This window comes from Physella acuta, unplaced genomic scaffold (assembly GCF_028476545.2).
Source record: "Physella acuta isolate Inbredline_101_S28 unplaced genomic scaffold, ASM2847654v3 ptg001983l, whole genome shotgun sequence".
NCBI lineage: Eukaryota > Metazoa > Mollusca > Gastropoda > Physidae > Physella > Physella acuta.
In genome coordinates this window covers 82381-102500 of record NW_026733488.1, presented here as the reverse complement: position 1 = coordinate 102500, position 20120 = coordinate 82381, and the positions used below count along the sequence as shown (strand labels likewise).

Genomic DNA, 20120 nt, shown 5'->3' with positions numbered 1-20120 from the left:
AAATATCATTGTTTAAAACTTTGAGTTTAAAAAGTTTCCAAAAAGGCGCCACTTTGCTGAAAATGGCCAGAGGGGGAGCGCCGGCTCCCCCTGCTCCCCCCTGCGTACGCTACTGGATACAGGCAATGCTGCAGACAATGATACATACCATGATACATACAATGATACAGACAATGATACAGACAATGATACAGACAATGATACAGACAATGATACAGACAATGATACAGACAATGATACAGACAATTATACAGACAATGATACAGACAATGATACAGACAATGATACATACAATTATACAGACATTTATACAGACGATGGTACAGACAATGATACAGACAATGATACAGACAATGATGCAGACAATTATACAGACAATGATACAGACAATGATACAGACAATGATACAGAGAATGATAAAGATATTATCGCAAAACGGTGGCACGTCCATCCTCACGAACCTAATGGAAAAATATAATTTATTTAGAAAACATTTTCTTTATGCATCTCACTCCCTCACAGGAAGTTGGAGGTGCCTCAACCCCTACCCTCGGAGAAAGAAATGTTGGAATGAAACCCTGAACTTGAGTACTAATGTTATAATACTGCTAAGGCAGATAAGTGTGCAGTTAATATGGCGATATGATTGGTTTCATTATCTACCTTGACACAAATAAAATCATGATAAAATATGTTTTGTAACATAAAATAAAGGAAAAAAAAATCTTTGTGATTCAATATTTGTATAATGATTTTATTAGGAATATTTTATAATTTAAAGTAGAGTAACAACAGTTTAAAAAAATAATTTGAGCTATCTGTCCTAAAAAAAGTAACATCCTAGGGTAGACAATAATTGATTTCAAAACTCATAGAGATCACAGTTCTTAAGTCCCTTTAAACAAAATGAAGAAAAACATTGTGGTCAAATCCATCAACAAAAAAAAAAAATTGCTTCACGTATGTTAATTATTTAATCACAAGCAAAATTAAGTACTTTTAAATTTACCTCAATGTGTTAAAAATGGTGTTAAAATGATTATAATAAAATCATGAATATGTTTATAAGGTAATTACTTTTATAACTGGGGCCACTATATATCCCGCAGATATGCTGTGAGAGGGTACTCACTACCATACTACCCTATAGAAGGTCATTATTTGTCACGAATCAGAGTTCGACAAATTCGATGAACTTCTTGTAGAATTCCACTACAGTTTATTTTTTTCAGTTTTAACTGACATCAATTCATAGGAAAAAATAATTTTATCATTTTTTTAAAACTCATAAGATAGTTTATTACGAAATTCTTATTTAAATAAATTCTATACTTTATTATTTTCTGTTTTTGTTAAAAATAGTATAAAAATAATTTAAAAAGTTATTACTTTAAAAAGTTACCTCCCTTGTACATAGACCAACTGGCGTAGTCTTCGTTTACTTTTTTTTTACAAACAATTATTTATATAAGAGAATACGGCATCTAGACATATGTAACGGCCTAAGTTTTTTTTATCCCGACGCAATATAGTTCTTTTTTGTTACCCTCCAGGGTCGGTCTTCGACTACACTAAATATTAGGTGGATCGCTTGGCAATTTTTTATATATAGCTTATAATAATGAGAATTTCACTCGCGGTAATTTTTTAGCCCTCGTTAGAGACCGACCGACACTTTTCCCATACGGCCAAGAAGCATGCAAAAGATTAGCGAGATGTACAGAGGTGAAGTACCCTAAAATCTTTGTTGAAATTACCTTTTTTTTCATATAAATTACAATTATTATATAGGGAAATACGACTGTTCAGTTTTGACCTATTTCCCGATTTTTCCCACATATGTTAAGTTTTTTTTTCTGACATCCATATGCGCTTTTCTACGACCTCACATAATATCAAGGAGGGGGGGGGGGGCTGTCGGCAAATGTATTTTTTGCTATATAGCTCAAATACGGCGAACTTTACTAGTGGTCATTTTTTAGTCCTCGCCGAGCAAATTAAGGCTGACCAGTAGTTTTTCCATATGGCCCATTCATTTACACAGGTCTATGGAAACTAAACCGGGAGCGATCTCCCCTAAACGTTTTAGAATATTTTTATAGAACACTACGTGGGATGGCAACTCAGGAACCGTCATGATTTTTAATCCATTTTAGTTACTTAAACTTTTAAAAAGAGAATAGAATCTCGTAGACGAAAGAATGGCGTACCAAGTAAACGCCAAACAATATGTGTATAATAGTGCGGAATATTATTAGTACTTTAGAAATTTACATGCGTTTTTTTGAGAAATCGGAAGTAGCGTGAATTACTACTTCCGGTCAACCGAAAATGCTGAAAAGTTGATTCAGAACATCAAATTTGATTTGGGCCTAATAATTATATAAGAAATTTTATCAACGTATTAGTAACGGTACTCAACGTATCGTGTTTACAGACAACATAAACACACACACATACATACATACACAAACACACATACGGTTAAGATTGCAAAACTATGTTTTTCCGACTCAGGGAGGTGTAAATCGTCTAGATTTGTAAAAATCTAATTTTTTATTAACACGTTTTTCTTAACTCAGCTTCGCGTTTGTTTGTGGTTTTGTTGTTAAAATTGAAGTGGTAAAATTGTTAAAACGTGGGTACGTTCACCATCAAATTTCCCGACCCATCTGCCCGACCCACGTTTTTTGTCATCAAATGTAACAACAGTCATCACAAGAACCTGCACAGCTCGAGGAAGCACAAAATCTACGAGCAGTCATTGGTAGATCCCCTAGGGTCGGAAGAAAAAATATATTTTCTACTTTTTAGTCCACAAGAAAAACGTGGTTTTTTAAAAAGTTTTTTTTTAAGTATTTTATTGCACGATTACAATACTTTATACTTCGTATACGAGAGAGTAAAAAAAAGCCAGATGTACAGAGTCAAATTTCTTAAACATTAAAAAAAAATAGTCATCGTTTTCACGAAATTAACAATGTTTATATAGGGAATTCGGACAGGTCACTTTTAAAAACCTTCCGAAGTTTTCCAGAAGATAACGCCTATTTTTAAGACCCTGGCGGGTAATTCTACGACCTCATGAGTTATGATTGGGTTTGTACGTCCAGATATTTGTATTTTTTTTTTACAAAAAAGGTACTATGCTAATATAAAGAAATATGGCCTCTTCTCTGTCAAAACACTGTTTCGGGGTTTTCCCGAGGGTAGCATAATTTTTTTTTCCAGACCCCTTGGGACCGATGTACAACCTCAAGAGTTTTCAAAAGATTCCTACGTGGGAATTATATATATATATATATATATATATATATATATATATATATATATATATATATATATATATATATATATATATATATATATATATATATATATATATATCACTCTCTCTCTCTCTCTCTCCTCTCTCTCTCTCTCTCTCTCTCTCTCTCTCTCTCTCTCTCTCTCTCTCTATATATATATATATATATATATATATATATATATATATATATATATATATATATATATAAATCATCTGATCGCCATAAAACTATGGGGAGTTGTTAAAAATACTCCTGCTGAAAATGTTTTCAATTTCTTAGAGGCGGCGCTCGTGCAGGGCGCGCTGCGGATCTTCTCTGTGTATTGTACATAAAAATAAAAGTTAGATTCGGTATGACACCGTTCATCTGAGTGCCATGATAGTTTGAGATTTGATGAGAAAACCTGTAGAAGTTATCTGCGGGTGAAAGAAAAATTAAATTCGTTATGGGCGGGGCCCAGGGGGGTGGGGGGTGGTACTAGTTTTGTCAACACAAAGTTTGGTAATCTTTATTTGGGCATCCTTCGTAGTGAGTTAGGAGTACTACTATAATCAGCGGTTTAAACTGCAACAGACGTAGCCGCCCGCGCCCCATGATTTGTGATCCGGAGCTCCCCTGTGAGCACAAATGCACCTACGTTCGTTTAAAAAAAAGACTTAACTAAATACACGATAGGCAACAACAATATGTGACTATGTTGAGTACTTCAGCGCCCGGCAGTTGGCGATTTGGTGCTCCTGGCTGAACCATGAGCACTATGGCGCCTACTTCCGTTTTAAGTAGTGCTATGTATACAACGGGTTTCTATAGTCGCTCACTACATAAACCCAGGCGAGTCCTCGGAAGCTGGGTAGGGTGCTATTTGGCTCCCTAGGCTTTCCAGTGAGCGCTATGATGCGTACGTTCGTTTTGAAGAGTGTGATATAATGTGGACAAGATGTTGTAATCATAAGTCCCGCGCTATCATATGAGCACTATGGCGCCTTCTTTTATTTTAAAAAAAAATGCCCTGGGGTAGTGTAACGTGTGCTCCCGACAGCGCCCCACTACGTCCCTGACACCTGGGTGGTCGTCGAAGTAACCTCACTATTACGGAGAGTGATTAAAATACACTCAAAGCTTTCATACACTACTCCCTGGGTGTCGCAGAACTGTGTAAACTTTCAACATAAAAAACTAAACAACATTGTTAGTTGTATAGTTACATTCTTACGTTGCTTTGTCTACTTCCAATATATTCCAACTCCTGGTATGGGGATTTTGTGTCGTTGAAACGTAACTTACACGCGCTGTGTTAAGTATTAATCAATAAATTTGACACCTCTTTCGTTTTCCGCATACGAACATATTGTGTGTCATTCAAAACACGGTGCAAATATGGATATCGATTATACGAAACTCTTAGTTGCTGTTTCATTTATCTAAACCTGACCTTTAGTTAACGGTTAGTTTGGATCAACATAACATAAAATATGTGAGTAATTTAAATATTAATGTTTATTATTTATTGAGTGGAACAGTATTCAGTTTCCCAATTACTTAGTATCTCATACATTTTATGTCTTAGATATTTTGAATCATAACAATGTGCCCAAAATCGATTCCATTTAGAATTATTATTAAGTTAGCATGTTGATGATTTCTTAAATCATTATTTTGCATTCTACTAATTATTGTTTTTTACTTTCTAGTATATACAAAGTATAGAGAAAGTCTAGTATTCGTGCACAAAAAAATCGAGATTTCTGCAAATCTCGACGTTTTAGGGCTCCCTGAGTCGGAAAAACATAGTTTTGCAATCTTGTCCGTATGTCTCTCTCTGTGTGTATGTGTGTCTGTGTGTGTGTAAACACGATAACTTGAGTACTGTTACAGCTAGGTTGATGAAATTTCATATATAAGTATTATATCAAAATCGTAGATCCTTATCAACTTTTGAGTGATTTCCGATAGCCAGAAGTGGTACATTTTCTACTTTAAATTTTTCAAAATCTCATAAGTTGATTACTATTTCAGATAGATAAATGAAATTTCACATGTAAGTAAAAGTTCTAATTATCTACCTTTTATCAAATATTTTGAGTAATTTTCGTTTACTGTAAGTGGTAATTTACGCTATTTCCGATTTCTCAAAAAACTAATGTTAATTTATAAATTACTAATAATATTGCGCACTATTATGCACATTTTATTTGGCGTTCACCTGGTGGGCAATTCTTTTTTCTACGAGATTTTATTCAATTTTAAAAAGTTTAAGTATTTAACATGATTAAAAATCATGTCTATATCCCGAGTTCCCATCCCCTGTTGTTTTATATAAGAAAACTAGCGTTCCGACCAGGCCCATGCACTGGCATCTCTGAAAAACCATCTGCAAATGACAATGACTTGTGTGTTTAGAAATCAGCATATACCCGTCATTGCCCAACATAACCTCAACCAATCAAAACACAAAAAAGCGCAAACATAACACAAACACAAACGAAAACACAAATCCAAACGCAAACACAAACCCAACTAAAACCAAACAAATCCAAAAAAAACAAAAAAACAACGCAAACATAACACAAACACAAATACAAACGAAAACAGAAAAAACAACGCAAACACTAACGCAACCACAACCACAAAGAAAACACAAACGCAAACAAAAAAGCAAACGAAAGCAAACCCAAACCCAAATCCAAATGCAAGCACAAACACAACCACAAATGCAAACCCAAACTCAAACGCAAAGAAAACACAAACGCAAACAAACGGAAAGTGCTCATATTCTAGCCCGGGGCGCCAAATCGCACCATGCTGAGGCGCCGGCGGAACCGCCTGATTTAACTTAGTAAACGACTATAGTATCCGAACTTATTCTTAGTCTTAAGTGCTAACTTGAACGTAGGTGCCATAGCGAACACGGGAAGGCCCGGGACGCCAAAAAACACTCTGTCAGGTCACCGAAGGACGCCCGGATTCGGCTCAGTAAAGACTATAGATAAAGGTAAACATATAGGACATTTAGGAGCTTGCTTCTAAACTGTTATTGATTTAAAAAAAAATATTTGTGTTCATCTGATGGAAACTTTGAAACTTTAAAACATAAACATAGCTCTTAAAAGAAATTTTTTCTTCGATCTTGCCTTTACAATCGAGAACGTAGTAAAACTTTACACTGATAAATGTACTGTTAAAATGTCTGCTTAAAAAAGGTACGCACTATGGTGAGGAAAAAAAATTCCCCTTCGTGCGCAAAAGAGACAGACAAAAACAAATCCCCCCCCCCCCAAAAGACACAAAAAATAAACTGCGGGAATTCCCGTTCCCGAAAAAAGATGTCTTTTATTACTTCACCTGTCTTTGATTAAAAATAATAATAAGAAAACAGTACGTTCAGTGCATGGAATAAATAAACGGCAGTATTAAAAATACCAACAACATTGCACTTAATCAATCCCCGGTAATTATATAATTTTTTTTTCCCAACACCAAAACAAAGTAATAAAAAGTAAATTCTTTTCTCCCCGATGTTGTTTTTTTAAAGGGAAGTAACTGTGTTTTCCTAATCAAGGGACGTAATGAGCGCTAAAGGACTAAATGCAAATACTTTTTAGGCACAATTAGAAATTTTTTAAACGTTGCTACATTTAAAAAAGATTATGTAATGCTCATATTGAAAATTATTATTTTAAGTATGAAAAATGAAAATTCGTTTAAAACACTTCCAATATTAATTTTATAGCTCATAAATTTAGACCATGAGTACTTTAAAAATCTAACACTTGAATCCATGTAAGTATTGTTTTTTCTTAAATTCCTTTATAATCAACGACAAACATAATTACAAACATACAGAATTGAACTTTATATATTATATTCGAGAAAGTTTATGTACGTTTGCAAAACCTTTCGTTTTCATTTGATGTTCGAAATTATGTAAAGAATTTGTTCTTGATGTACATGTTTAAAATTGCAAATAAAAGTATTAAAAAAAAATTTCGAGAAAGTTCAGGGGAGATCACTCCCGGTTTATTAAATAAATGTAATAGATCAAATGACTTTTGATTTGAAAGTTAAAATTCATTTCGTCTAAAGAACGTGTTTTACAATGGTGGTCGTACTTTTTCCTTTAAAGTTCTTCGCAAAAGATACATACTCGTGGCTCAAGTAATTCAGGATGAGTAACACTGAAGGTAATTTGTGTTGTAATTACTATTGCTATTTGTATTTTTCTGTTTTCACTTAGGCAAATTGATCTGTCACTAAAATAAACAATACAGATGTGCTTATAAAGAGTAAATACCTATTCGCTCAAAATTTTATGTGTTAATAAGGGGGTCATCCATAAATGACGTCATTCTTTTTTCGACGATTTTTACCTCCCCCCTCCCCTCCGTCACACTTCGTCACAAAAAGCCAGACCCCCCCTAAAATGACGTCACACCTCAACCTACAACCCCCCTCAAAATTGCAGTTGAATTTTTTTAAAACATCGATATTTTTCTGAAATCTTGTCTAAACTATTACAATTTATTAAAACAGTTATCTAAAACGCAAAATAACGTCTAAAATTAGTTTTCTAACATTGCTTTTTTATAATGCAAAATTGTGACGTCGCAACATCTGACCCCCCTCCCTCTCATCACACATCGTCACAAAATTACGGACCCCCCTCCCCGCTACGAGTGTGACGTCATTTATGGATGACCCCTAACTCCGCGTGCTATGACATTCATCTCATTTACTTACTTAATAAAAAAATCGTACAAGCGTTTTTGAAATTGTTTTTGTTTTATCTTATAAAAATATGGTATTAAAAATTTAAGCAATACTAAAATTACACGTTTTACATATAACAATCTCTTTATGATTACTTAGAAGACAACGATGGCTTAACCACCAAGCATCTGTTTGAAAGCTTTCGGGAAAGTACAGCGAACTTAATAGAAAGAATAGAGAAAGAGTCACAAAAACAAAGTGGACAGATGAATTATCTCAGCCTACGTCATCTTGTGTGCTGTTTCCTCAACTCAGCATTTAAAATTGGGCAAGCAAAAGAAAACTTAAAGAAAATCAGCCATCTTGAAACATCCTTGAAATTATGTAGTGATGCAATAGACAACACCATTTATTATCATGGCAACGCATTTGATGTAGACTATGTTCCAAAGTATTTAGTTCTCCGTTCGGGGCTCCAGTTTTTGATAGATGCAGATTCATCTTTTAAGGCAGAGTGTGAGAGTGAAGATTCATATTTACACGAGTCCATTCAGTTGTTTGATGAAGGTTTAAAGAAGTGGCAACAAAGCAATGACTATAGTGGGTTCTACAACATCACACATTCACCAGAAGACCTCAGTCTACCTGATGGAGTACCGCAACATCATAATTGGTGGCTATCAGGTAAGCCAAATACTTTAAATTTTACACCAAGTAAAAATAATAGGCACGTACACAGAAAACAGTATAAAGAAGATTTATTTAGGTTATTATTAACTATTATATAGGTTACAAATCACTTTATTTCTTAGGGTGGGGGTGGGTGGATGGTGGTGGGAGGGAGGATTTCATTTTGCAAGGGCGGCTCCCGGCAGGATGTGATTTGGCGCCCTGGTCTTTCTCGTGAGCGCTATGGCAACAACATTTGGTCTAAACAGTGTGATAGACAACGAATAGGATGGGGCGTTACAAACGCTCACTAAATTGAACCAGGCGTGTCCGCCGGCGCCCAGGTAGGGTGCAATTTCGGCAAACAAAAAATTCAGTTTCGGCCCACAAAGGCTCACATGGGCCGCTGAGGGCCATGTAATACGTTTTATTTTAATTATCAGAAAAATTAACCAAGGTTAGATTATTAACTGGGATGTTTCTTTTTGTCCGAAAAAAAAATCCAAACAGTTTCGTCACTTTGCGAATGATGCTATTGGCATCTATTTTTAGACAATCCAATCAGAAAATGAGATCGAGCATCTAATAATAGACCATTAATAATGCTAACATATTGCATAAGTCACGCTGATGATTAAAACACGTAAAATAAATTTTTTACGTGTTAAAGAAAAAATCCTATTCATTCGTGTTACTTTAGCGAATGACGAAATCTGCATCATTGTTAACAGGATGCTATTTGGCACTCTGAGTTATACAATGAGCACGATGGCGAATGTTAGTTTTAAGGAGCCAGGGGCCGTACGCGGCGCCTATGCAATAGTGTAATCGGGGGGAGGGGTCTCCTGAGAGCCCCTCTACGTCCCTGACACATGGGCGGTCACCGAAGTGTGTTCTACCTCATTATTTTGGTGAGCTATTAATGTGCACTCATGTTTTCATACGGTTGTAAAGGTAAACCCTTGTCACGATATTTATGATCCAAGCGCAGGCATTGTTTACATTAAAAATAACTCACTTTTAGAAAACAAGGTCACGAGTCTAAGAATATAGGATTGGTAATGCATGGATGACACCCTTCTAATATATTTCGTCGGACTTTCTTCTATACCCGCGGCAACGCGCGGGGACGGGTACGCTAGTACAAAATAAAAACTGCTTATTATTAAACATTTGTTTTTGTATTTAATCGGATTATTTTTGCACTTGTAGCTGCCTTATAATATTAACAATCATAACCTTTGGAAGTAGTAGAATAGTAGCCTCTTCGGGGTGGGTTAGTGGGGCTGTAGACCGAGCTATTTAATGTATTTTTGGTTGTCTAGCTATTAGTGACTATATGGGCTAGAGTAAAATTCGGCTAATCAACGTGACATTTTATTACTTTTACTAAACATTACAGACACTGTTTCTATAACAAACTACACGCAAGTACTTTCTACATGCGCCGTTATTTAAATTTCTAATTTTTAATGTTATTTTGAGATATTACTTGAAAAAAAAATAGATGGGTTCTTCGATGTTGATAAGTAACTTTATAAAGACCTGGGTCTGATGACGTATGCACCTTTGTAGGAGTAGTCATCGAAACTGGCCACGGATGAATAGAGTCCCTACCAGTAGAGTGGAAAGGTGCTCATAGCTACAGCTCACCCGCCAAAGTGCAAAAAAAACCAGTCTATAAAACCCTAATTTTGTATCCTTCATCTAAGGCTTAGATTCTGACAAACAGTTTTTTCAATACAGCCTAGTCATCTGTAGAGGTGAATGGAAAATATTAGCCAGATGTAGAGAGGTTAAGTACCCCAAAATCTGTGTTGAAATTACCCTGCTTTTCGAATAAATTACAAAGGTTACATAGAGAAATACAACTGGTCAGCTTTGACCACTTTATAAATTTTCCCGGGTATGGCGAACTTTTTCTAATGTCCCTAGGTGTTTTTCTAACAGCTCACGAAGTATCAAGGGAAGTCGTTCGGCAAGAGTTTATATGCATTTATATATAGCTTATATAAAAAGAGTTTCACTCGCGGTCATGTTTTAACCCTCATTGAGGGCTTTGAGTCAACCCGACAGTATTTCCAAACGACCTAGCCGCTTACCTAGTAGCAGTAGCGTAGCGAGGTCGGGTGTCACCCGGTGCGGCACTTAATGGTGTCATCTCCCTGAGGCGTAGCGACCCTTCCCGACAAACTTTCAATTTTCAATTTGCACCCCCCCCTCAAACTTCCGATTTGCACCCCCCTAGAACTTTCGATTTGCACCCCCCTCCCTTCCACTCTTGTCGAGATTTGTCAAATTTGCTCTTAAAAGACTTTTTAACACTCGCTTTAATCACTTAAGTAAGTGGAATTATCATTTATCTCTATATATTTTGCTATTTTTTGCCTTGGTGTCACCCCCCCCTAAATAGTGTCACCCGGTGCGGTCCGCACCCCCCGCTCCCCCCCCCTCGCTACGCCACTGCCTAGGAGCATGCAAAAAATTAGCATGTAGTACGAAATGTAAGTACCCTAAATTCTTCGTTGAAATTAACTTTTGTTTCTCACATAAAACACAATTATAATATAGAGAAATACAACCGGATCCGTTTTGACCACTTTCAAGATTTTTCCCGGATAAAGCGATTTTTTCTGACACCCATCGTCGTTCTTCTACGACCTTACAGAATAATAAAGGGGGGGGGGTTGTTTGGCAAAAGCTTATTTTCAATAAATATCTCATATATGAAGAATTTCACTCGAGGTCATTTGTTAGCACTGGTCGATGGCTTTGAGTCGAACCGAACGGTAAATGATGAGTATATAAAAATGTTTGAAAAATTGAAAACAATTTGAAATTTTTCTGAATTTAGCAAAAAATTGCGGGCAAACACTTCCAGTGTTAATTACTTCAGTGTGGCAATGGATTTTCAAAAGGACATATATATATATATATATATATATATATATATATATATATATATATATATGCCTATATATATATATATATATATATATATATATATATATAAATCTTTTAAGATAAGTTTACAGAAGCATAAATTTCAATCATTGCTTGTTTTAAAGGGCCTACGTGGAAACTATTTATATCATATACTAACAACAGATACCAGAACATAATTTTTTTTTAAATTTGTAAGCATATCGGAAAATCTTAAGTAATACGTACTAGTGTACTTAACTATAAATTAATGACGACATTTCATTGGTAGTTCTAGAATTCGTAACGAAGGCCTATTTATTAACAATTTTTAGCGTTACCTTTTATTCATATGTTGCTTTCATTTCAAGTGTTGTGATGTTGCTTACTTGTGTTTCTATATCAATTACCGTTTTTTGTTCTTTTATTCTGATATTGTGAAATAAATATGTAGCATCGAATAGCTTTTATAAAAAGTTTTCTTGATATAATTGATAAAACTACACTATTACTTTATGTTTTTATTTCATTTTTAATTATAGGCAATCATCCAACAGAGGAGATTACAAAAAAATGTATAAGAGCTATTTCGTTAGAGGTACGTATTAAATTTATTAACATCACACTGCACAATAAAGCTTAAATACTAATTTGTTATAGATAAGTTTCTCTCTATGTGAAATAAAATGCACAGCCTGGATAAAAGATTCATTTAGTATTTATTGTTGCAGACCGGACTACGATGTTGCCGTCCGGTTGCTTAGTCGCCTCTGCCGAATACGTTGCTGACACTGGCACGGGCACTAGCCAATAAGGCCGTCGTTGTCTAGGGGTATTTAATGATTCTAGCCGAGTCAGCTACAGTAAAATAATCAACGGAACAGGAGACCTTCTGAGTTAATCTGTTTATTAATTTGCTGATTGCATGTTCTGCTGAGCGAGGCTTCCCCTAACCGCTAACGTCGGGCGCGCTTGTGCGAGAGAGAGAGAGAGATACTTAACTAACCTGCCTGTATTTATACCCCTGTCTTAACCCCCTAGCTATTCCCATGGGACATTGAGCTCAGAACTTGTGACCTAACAAATTATCCCCCCTGGCGCTAACAACCCTAGCTACTGGTCAGTATAAAGATTACCATTGTCCTGTCAGAGCGGTCAGTCTCTTTGAGCGTGTCACCTACTGTCCATCCCTACTGTTTACCCCGTAATTATCTAGTGAATGGATGTTTGTGGAATTCTGACCTAACATTTATGACAAACGTTCCTTAAATCTTAATAATTAAATTATTTTCCAATGCTGCAAAAAATGATTTGTGCTGATTTTCTCTCGTCATCCTAACACTAAATTTGAGGTATATAGCTGTTTTGAAATTTAGACTTATTTTTATGCTGATTACGGCATGTAGCAAATCTGCGACATCTGGCACTCTTGGACCAAACAGTAATATAAAAAAAAATTAGTCCGGGTCATTTTACTATTTTTACTCACACGTGTTTATCTAAATATCCATACACAAACCACAGAATATCACAAACTAAAATTCATGAAAAAATTGTAAAATTCATGAAAACTTTATTTTTAGTTGTTCGGGCATATAGTTACATAACACTGCTGTACCTGCTCACTGTATAACTCTTATGAATGGGTACCTTAAAGCATTGCTGTTATGTTTCTATTGCTCTACAGTAACACATTATATATAAAAGGACTTCCTCTATGTGTCCTGGTCACGCCCTTTTCGTGAACTCCTTTTCAAGGTAGGTCGCGTTTTAGCGACATTCGTCGTCAAGGGGTCTGCGATGTAAGTTTGAGGTAGCCTACAGATCGACACTTTAATATGCATACCAGTTAATGAGCACGAAGTCCATATGTAAATGAAAAAAAATACAAACACAATATAAATACCCTTTGGGAATCTGTGAGATAATTGACCCACAAATCTTCCCAACATCACCTCTGATACCATACCTAAACAGTCCTAACTCAAATGAAAAAATATGTCACTTCCTTTCCAATACTTCCTATGTTACAGGAGTGTATATACTATTTGTTTAAGGTTTAATTACAATATAAAAAAAAAGCAGGAGTGATCTCCTCTAAACTTTATCGAATATTCTTTTATAACACTACGGGGGATGGCAACTCGGTATACAGTCATCATTTTAAATCCATTTTTAATTACTTAAACTTTTAAAAATAGAATAGAATGTCGTAGAAAATAAGATTTGCACTCCGAGTGAAAGGCAAACAATTTATGTATAATAGTACGGAATATTAGTACTTTATAAATTCTTATTAGTTTTTTGAGAATTCAGGAATAGCGTCAGAAACTCAAAATTTGAAAGAAGGCAGACAATTAGATCTTTTACTTACATGTGGCATTTAATTAATATATCTGCAATAGTATTCAAGATATAGGCTTTTGAAAAAATGAAAGTAGAATAAGTTCCACTTTTGGTTACTGGAAATCGCTGAAGACTTGATTTAGAACTACCAAGTTGATATAATACTTATGTATGACATTTCGTCAATCACGCTGTAACGGTACTTAAGTTATCGTGTTCACAGACAATACACACATACACACACATACATACGGACAAAATTGCAAAACTATGTTTTTCCGACTGGGGGAGGTGTAAAACGTCGAGATTTGTGAAAACCTAGGATTCGATTTTTTTGCGCGATTACAATACTTCCTCTATACTTCGTATACGAGAAAGTAAAAACAGACTATAGTTTGAAGAGTAACGTAAACATGTAAACAAAATGGGCACTCCTCTAAATCTAACTGTCTAATTGCCACTAATAAATAAAAATTAACAAATCAATAAGCCGTAATTAAGGACGTTTTAGCTTTTCTAACATTGGTTCTTTAGATGTCTTTCATCCAACAGATTTCTTATTTTACATCCATGCCAGTTTATTCGTTTATCCATATGATCGTCTATCTGTTTACCTCCTTGAGCGCTGTTGTACTTGCCTTGTTTTAAATATGAGCGTTTGAGTCTCTACAGATTTACATTCTAAGTGCCTTTGCTATCTTACTGCATGCTACCTTGTTTGACTGTCTAGCTGACTTGATCAATTGTGAAAATTAGTACCATGTTTGTTTGGATGTAAGTTTATATCTCTCAAACGGTACATATGCCGTTGATATGTTTCTGTTTTTTTTTTCTTTGATTTAAAATGAAATGAAAATACTGTTAATTGGAAAAAAAAACTGGATAAGGTAAAAGCAACTTATGAAACAGTCTTCTTTCAAGCGAAGCATTTGAGTCATCTGCGAATATTGAATATAACGCAGACTGTATTAAGGGGTATGGCGTGTTCGAAGGTCGTTTGTTGAAAGTTGTAGATACACCATGTATTTGTTTTAAAAGGATGAGTGAAGAAGATGCTATAAAACTAGTCATGGATAAAATGCAGGATGCCGTTACACTCAACCCAGATGGTTATCATACATTCATTTACGTAGTTAAATTTGGAGAATCATTTACAGAAGGAGATGTTACTGCTTACTGATATTGAAAAGAATATTTGGCGACGATTTGTCAATAAATTTTTTGTCCTTGTATTGACATGTGGCGATAACTTTGAAAAAAGAGTAACCAGTTAAACTGGGATATCTTTCACTGAATGGTGCACAAAACAGCAGTGTGTATTGAAACAGCTATTAGACGCATGTGATGGAAGAAATATGTTGTTTTGTAATTTTGCAGGAGATGCAGAGAAAATTTATAAACAAAAAAGAAATCTTTTTGACATGATAGACAGACTGCTGCCAAGTGGTAAAATATACGGAAACATATTTCGATCAAGCAAAAGAGAACATGCTTAAAATGCTAAGAGAATTTAATATTCTAGCGTTGAAAGATAAAATACATAAAGAAACTTGCATTATTATGTCAAGTTATTCCCAAAATAATTTCGGGGAATCAGAAAAAAACGATGAGTTAGAGAAAATGCAAAAAAAAATCAAACACACTGCTAACAGAAATATCAGAAGAGGATAAAGAAAGTGAAATTCTGGTTAGTCTACTTGAAACTGTCCGTAATGTGAAGAGAAATATTAAAGAGAATTAAAAAATAAGCAAGATGTTGATTTAAGAACGTGACAGAAATAAAAAAAGAAAAAGAGCGTTACCGGAATAGATGGAAAAGTACAACGAAATAATCGAAATACAGAAAGAAAAGTCAAGATGACTACATGAAGAATTCAAAACGCAGATGCAATTAAATAAAAAAGCATTTGACGAGTTGAGAAGAAGGAAAAGTATGAAGCTGAAATTAGGAGAGAAAAAGAAATACATGAATTAAAATTTCAGAAGATGGAGATGGAGGCAAAACAAAATCAAGAAACTCTTTTTATAAAAAACTTGAACTTCAAAAGATGGCTATCGAATCTGAATAGCAAAAACTCAAGGAAGTAATAGAACTCCGGAACCAGGAAATGGTAAGGTAGATAGATTTAGATCAGCAAAAGCTTCAGTTATTGCAGGATGCTGCTATCCAGGAACATGAGGCGAGAAAATGTAGCTGGAATTAAAGCAGAAATAAATAAAAGCAGTAGTAGAAATATATAGAGTAGATAGAGAAGAACAAAGAGAAGAATTTTAAGGCAACGAGAAGAAGATGAAAAAAGACTTAGAATGCTTAAAAAAACAACAAGAAAAGACAAAGAAATTCAATTCCAAGTATTAAAAATTTTAAAAATCCAACCAGGGTTATTGCAAATAATTGAAAAGCATTTACAATTCCAAAACAAAATGTGACAAAAGTACAACGTCAAAATGAAATTGATAAACCGATTAGAAAAAATGAAAACCATGCAAGCAAGTAGATCTGTTGACTGAAATAGAAGAGGAAGATACATAAAGTGGAGCTCTAAAAGATGTATTAGAAACATAAAATTAGGAGAAAAATTCAATACCTGCAAACTGTTGTTCGAAAAAAAAGTAAAAAGAACAACATCGCTTCGAACCACAGATGCAAAAAGATAAAGAGTTTATTGCAACGCAACAAAAGATGTCAAAAAGAGAATAACAAAAACTTCTTCTTCAGGTGGACTTGAATAAAATGTCAAAGGAAGAATTTGAAAAACAGCGTAAGGAATTTAAGGGAAAGTATGAAAATGACGTAATAAGTAAAAAACAAATTTAAGAATTAAAATTCAAACAATTACAGCTTAAATCAAAGCAAAAACAAGAACACGTTTTAAAAGATTAATAGAACTGGAGAAAAACGCGATAAAGACAGAACTTTTTGGAAAAGATAGAGCTTGAAAAAAAAATTCATAAAATTTTAACAACAAGTTTTTATGTAAAAATGCACTAAAAAGTAGAAAAAAGATTATACACTACTATTTAAATAACTATAAACAAAAGTCTGGAGCCTCACAATATGAACACCTATAGGTCAGTGCCTTGGGTGTGTTGTTGCAAATTGATCAAGTAGGCTATGTGTATCAAGATTGAAATTTTGCAGATACGACAATTTAGGGCGACGCAGTATTCTTAACCACCTGACTGTGGTCCGAAGAACAAACAGGAGCAAAGAAAGCAAACGTTGCGTCGGCTTTCAATCGCTATTTTTGACGGGTTGGTTGCTGCTGACTTCGTGTCTCCTATATTAACTTTTGCTGCTTTTTATATTTTCTCCGATTCTGGGTTCTGTATGTGTCTGTCTTTTATGCATTACCACCCCTCTCATCACATCGCAGTGAAACTTTGGAAGTTGTTGTGAATATTTCTGTGGAGGTTTCTGCGAAAGTTTTTTCAAATTCGCAGCGTTGGCGCCCCTGTAGGGCGCTATTTGTTTTTTCTCTAAATACGGTATATAAAAACAAAAGTCGATTTTGGTTTGACACCGTTCATCCGATAGCCATGAGACTTAGGGGAGTTGATTTCAACACTATCTGGAAGGGTTCTGCAAAAATTATTTTTTTTAATTTCGCAAGGGCGGCGCCACGGGAGGTTGCGATTTTTCTCTATGCAAGGTATATAAAAATAAATGTCGATTTTGGTTTGACACCGTTCATTCGATAGGCATGAGGCTTTGGGGAGTTTATTAGAACACTAACTTGAAGGGTTCTGCAAAAATATATATTTTTTTTTAATTTCGCAAGGGCGGCGCCACTGGAGGGTGCGATTTCTTTCTATAAACGGTATATACAGTTTATCCGAGTGCCATAAAACTTTAGGGAATTGATGAATACTCCCAAGAAGGTTTCTGGGGTTGGGGGGGGGGGGGGTGATTGGTGGTGGGAGGGGGATTTAAATTTGCATTTGCTGCCCCCCGGCAGGATGCGATTTGGCGCCCTGGTCTTTCTCATGAGCGCTATGAAAACGTTCAATGAATACGTTCGGTCTAAACAGTGTGATAGACAATGGATAGGATGGGGCGTTATAAACACTCACTGAATTGTATCAGGCGTGTCCGCCGGCGCCCTGGTAGGGTGCGATTTGGCTGCAAAAATTAGTACGTAAACACATTGTAATTATATCGCAATTCTCTTTCGCCTTTAAATGGTATAACATCTATTGAACAATTATTACTTTGTTGTTATGTTTAAAAAAACGTAGCAATGTTTATAGAAGGAAATACTATATCATGTAATTTCTAACGACATACCAAGAGTTAAACTTTCTCTTTGTGAGCCCCGTGGGGCGTTCTTTGTCTTCATGAATGTTAAAGGGGCTGTGTAGGCCTACTTATGAAAGATTTTTCAATATATAGCTCATATAAGGCGTTGGTCAGTCGAGGTCAGTTTTGACCCACTCATTGTGAACATGGTGGCCGATTGGCAGTTGCCTTTGTGTTCTATTTGCCCAAGGCGAGCTCATGTCAAAGTTGAAGCGCCTGCGGCACACTAACCGGCATCCTATCTAAATTCGCTTTATCAATGCTAGAATATGTGTTTCCTTTTTCATGTAAAGAATCGATAAAACTTTCAATTGCTCTTGGATAAAAAAATAAATGTCCATGTGTGTATTAAAGAGACCTATAAAACATACTTCTGAAAATTTAATATTTATTTCATTTTCAGGTAACGAAAATGGGTGAAGCTTCTGATAACCTTTCCTCGAATGATTTAGACCTCATTCTCATTGGAAAAACTGGACATGGAAAAAGTTCAACGGGAAATTCTATTCTAAGACGTGCAGATATTTTCAAACCCAGTTATAGTATGACTTCTGGAACAAAAGAACCTCATTTTGAATGGAGCAAATTTGAGGGTAGGACTTTACAGGTCGTTGACTCACCTGGTGTGTTGGGTACTTGTGAGGATGAAGAAGGGGGAATAACTCTGGTACATGAAGCTTTACAGAACACCATGATGGCAAACCCAAAAGGTTATCACGCATTTCTTGTTGTACTGAGGTTCGGCGCACGCTTTACACAAAGGGATAGGAAAACTGTCGAAATCTTTAAAGGAATTTTAGGCGAAAACTTCCTTAAAGACTATGGTATTATTGTGATGACAAACGGGGAAACTTTTGAACAATTCTTTCGAATAGATGCAAAGCCTAACCTCGAAACATTTTGTGCTATTCAGAAAGGCTCTTTTAAATGTTTCCTAGAAGAATGTAACAACAGAATCGTTGTGTTTAGTAACCTAACGCAAGATGAGAATGTGAAGAACAGACAAGTTCAACAGTTAATTGACATGGTTGACAAACTGGGAAACGATGGACGCAGATACACAAACGAACACTTTAAAAGAGCTGATGAGTTTTACCAGCAACTTCTGGTTTCAACATCGATACCTCTGTTAAACAAACAGGTTTTACAAGAACAAAGTTTAATAATGCATGAAATAACAGCTATCGAAAAAGTACCGGAGGATAAGGATAAAATACTTAACCTGCAAAATATTTTGCCAAGACTCGAAAGATTATTAGAAAGTCTTAAAGAAAAAGACAGAGGAACCTGCAAACTGGCAGCATTAATAACAAACGTGAACGACGCTAAAATGTTGGTAAATGATCGATTGAAATTCTACACAAATATAGGAACCAAGAAAGCAAAGACGGAATTACAAAGCTCCTTGAATCTTCGAGAAAGTGAAATCGAAAATGAAAGAAAGCGTATAAATCAGATATTGAACAGAAAATTCTTTAAGTGGTTGCTTGAAGCAGAAAAAAAATTTGGTTATTTTATACTGTGTGCAACTGATATAACCACTGTTGTCTCGAATTTTATTTAACTGAAATAATCTATAATATGCATAATAATATGCTTCAAAATAACTTGTTAAATCAGTTAAGCAAGAGCGTAGCCAGGAAGTGGTCATAGGAGGGGTTCAAACATTTTTCCTTATGTATAAAATCACACACACACACACACACACACACATATATATATATATATATATATATATATATATATATATATATATATTTATTTATTTATAAGCAATGTTATTTCTTTTATACAAGTACACAAAATGAAAGTATTCATTTTGATTACTTCTTTATTTGGGATATAAATTTTATTTGATAAATATG

At 35.0% G+C, this 20120-nt stretch overlaps 2 protein-coding genes across 4 annotated transcripts in view; one reads left to right on the top strand and one right to left on the bottom strand.

Moving 5' to 3' along the window:
* The window catches only part of LOC131931515 (uncharacterized), a 51986-nt gene that overhangs the window by 22535 nt on the left and 9331 nt on the right, over window positions 1–20120 (bottom strand). The window lies entirely within an intron of this gene.
* LOC131931514 (uncharacterized) lies at window positions 5336–19962 on the top strand. 3 transcript variants are annotated; one of them, XM_059288340.1, is made up of 5 exons: window positions 5336–5349; window positions 7435–7492; window positions 8181–8702; window positions 12152–12207; window positions 18659–19962. In XM_059288340.1, the coding sequence occupies exons 2-5, from the start codon at window positions 7477–7479 to the stop codon at window positions 19817–19819; spliced, it is 1755 nt and encodes a 584-aa protein (XP_059144323.1). In that variant the 5' UTR covers window positions 5336–5349; window positions 7435–7476; the 3' UTR covers window positions 19820–19962. The 3 variants fall into 3 exon arrangements, with proteins under 3 accessions (XP_059144323.1, XP_059144322.1, XP_059144321.1); XM_059288339.1 differs by having other exon boundaries at window positions 8178–8702; XM_059288338.1 differs by lacking the exon at window positions 5336–5349 and having other exon boundaries at window positions 7307–7492; window positions 8178–8702.

Coding starts and splice junctions, on each gene's coding strand:
- LOC131931514 (XM_059288339.1), top strand. Junction 8,703..12,151: donor TCATAATTGGTGGCTATCAG/GTAAGCCAAATA, acceptor TTTTAATTATAG/GCAATCATCCAACAGAGGAG. Junction 12,208..18,658: donor TAAGAGCTATTTCGTTAGAG/GTACGTATTAAA, acceptor TTTCATTTTCAG/GTAACGAAAATGGGTGAAGC.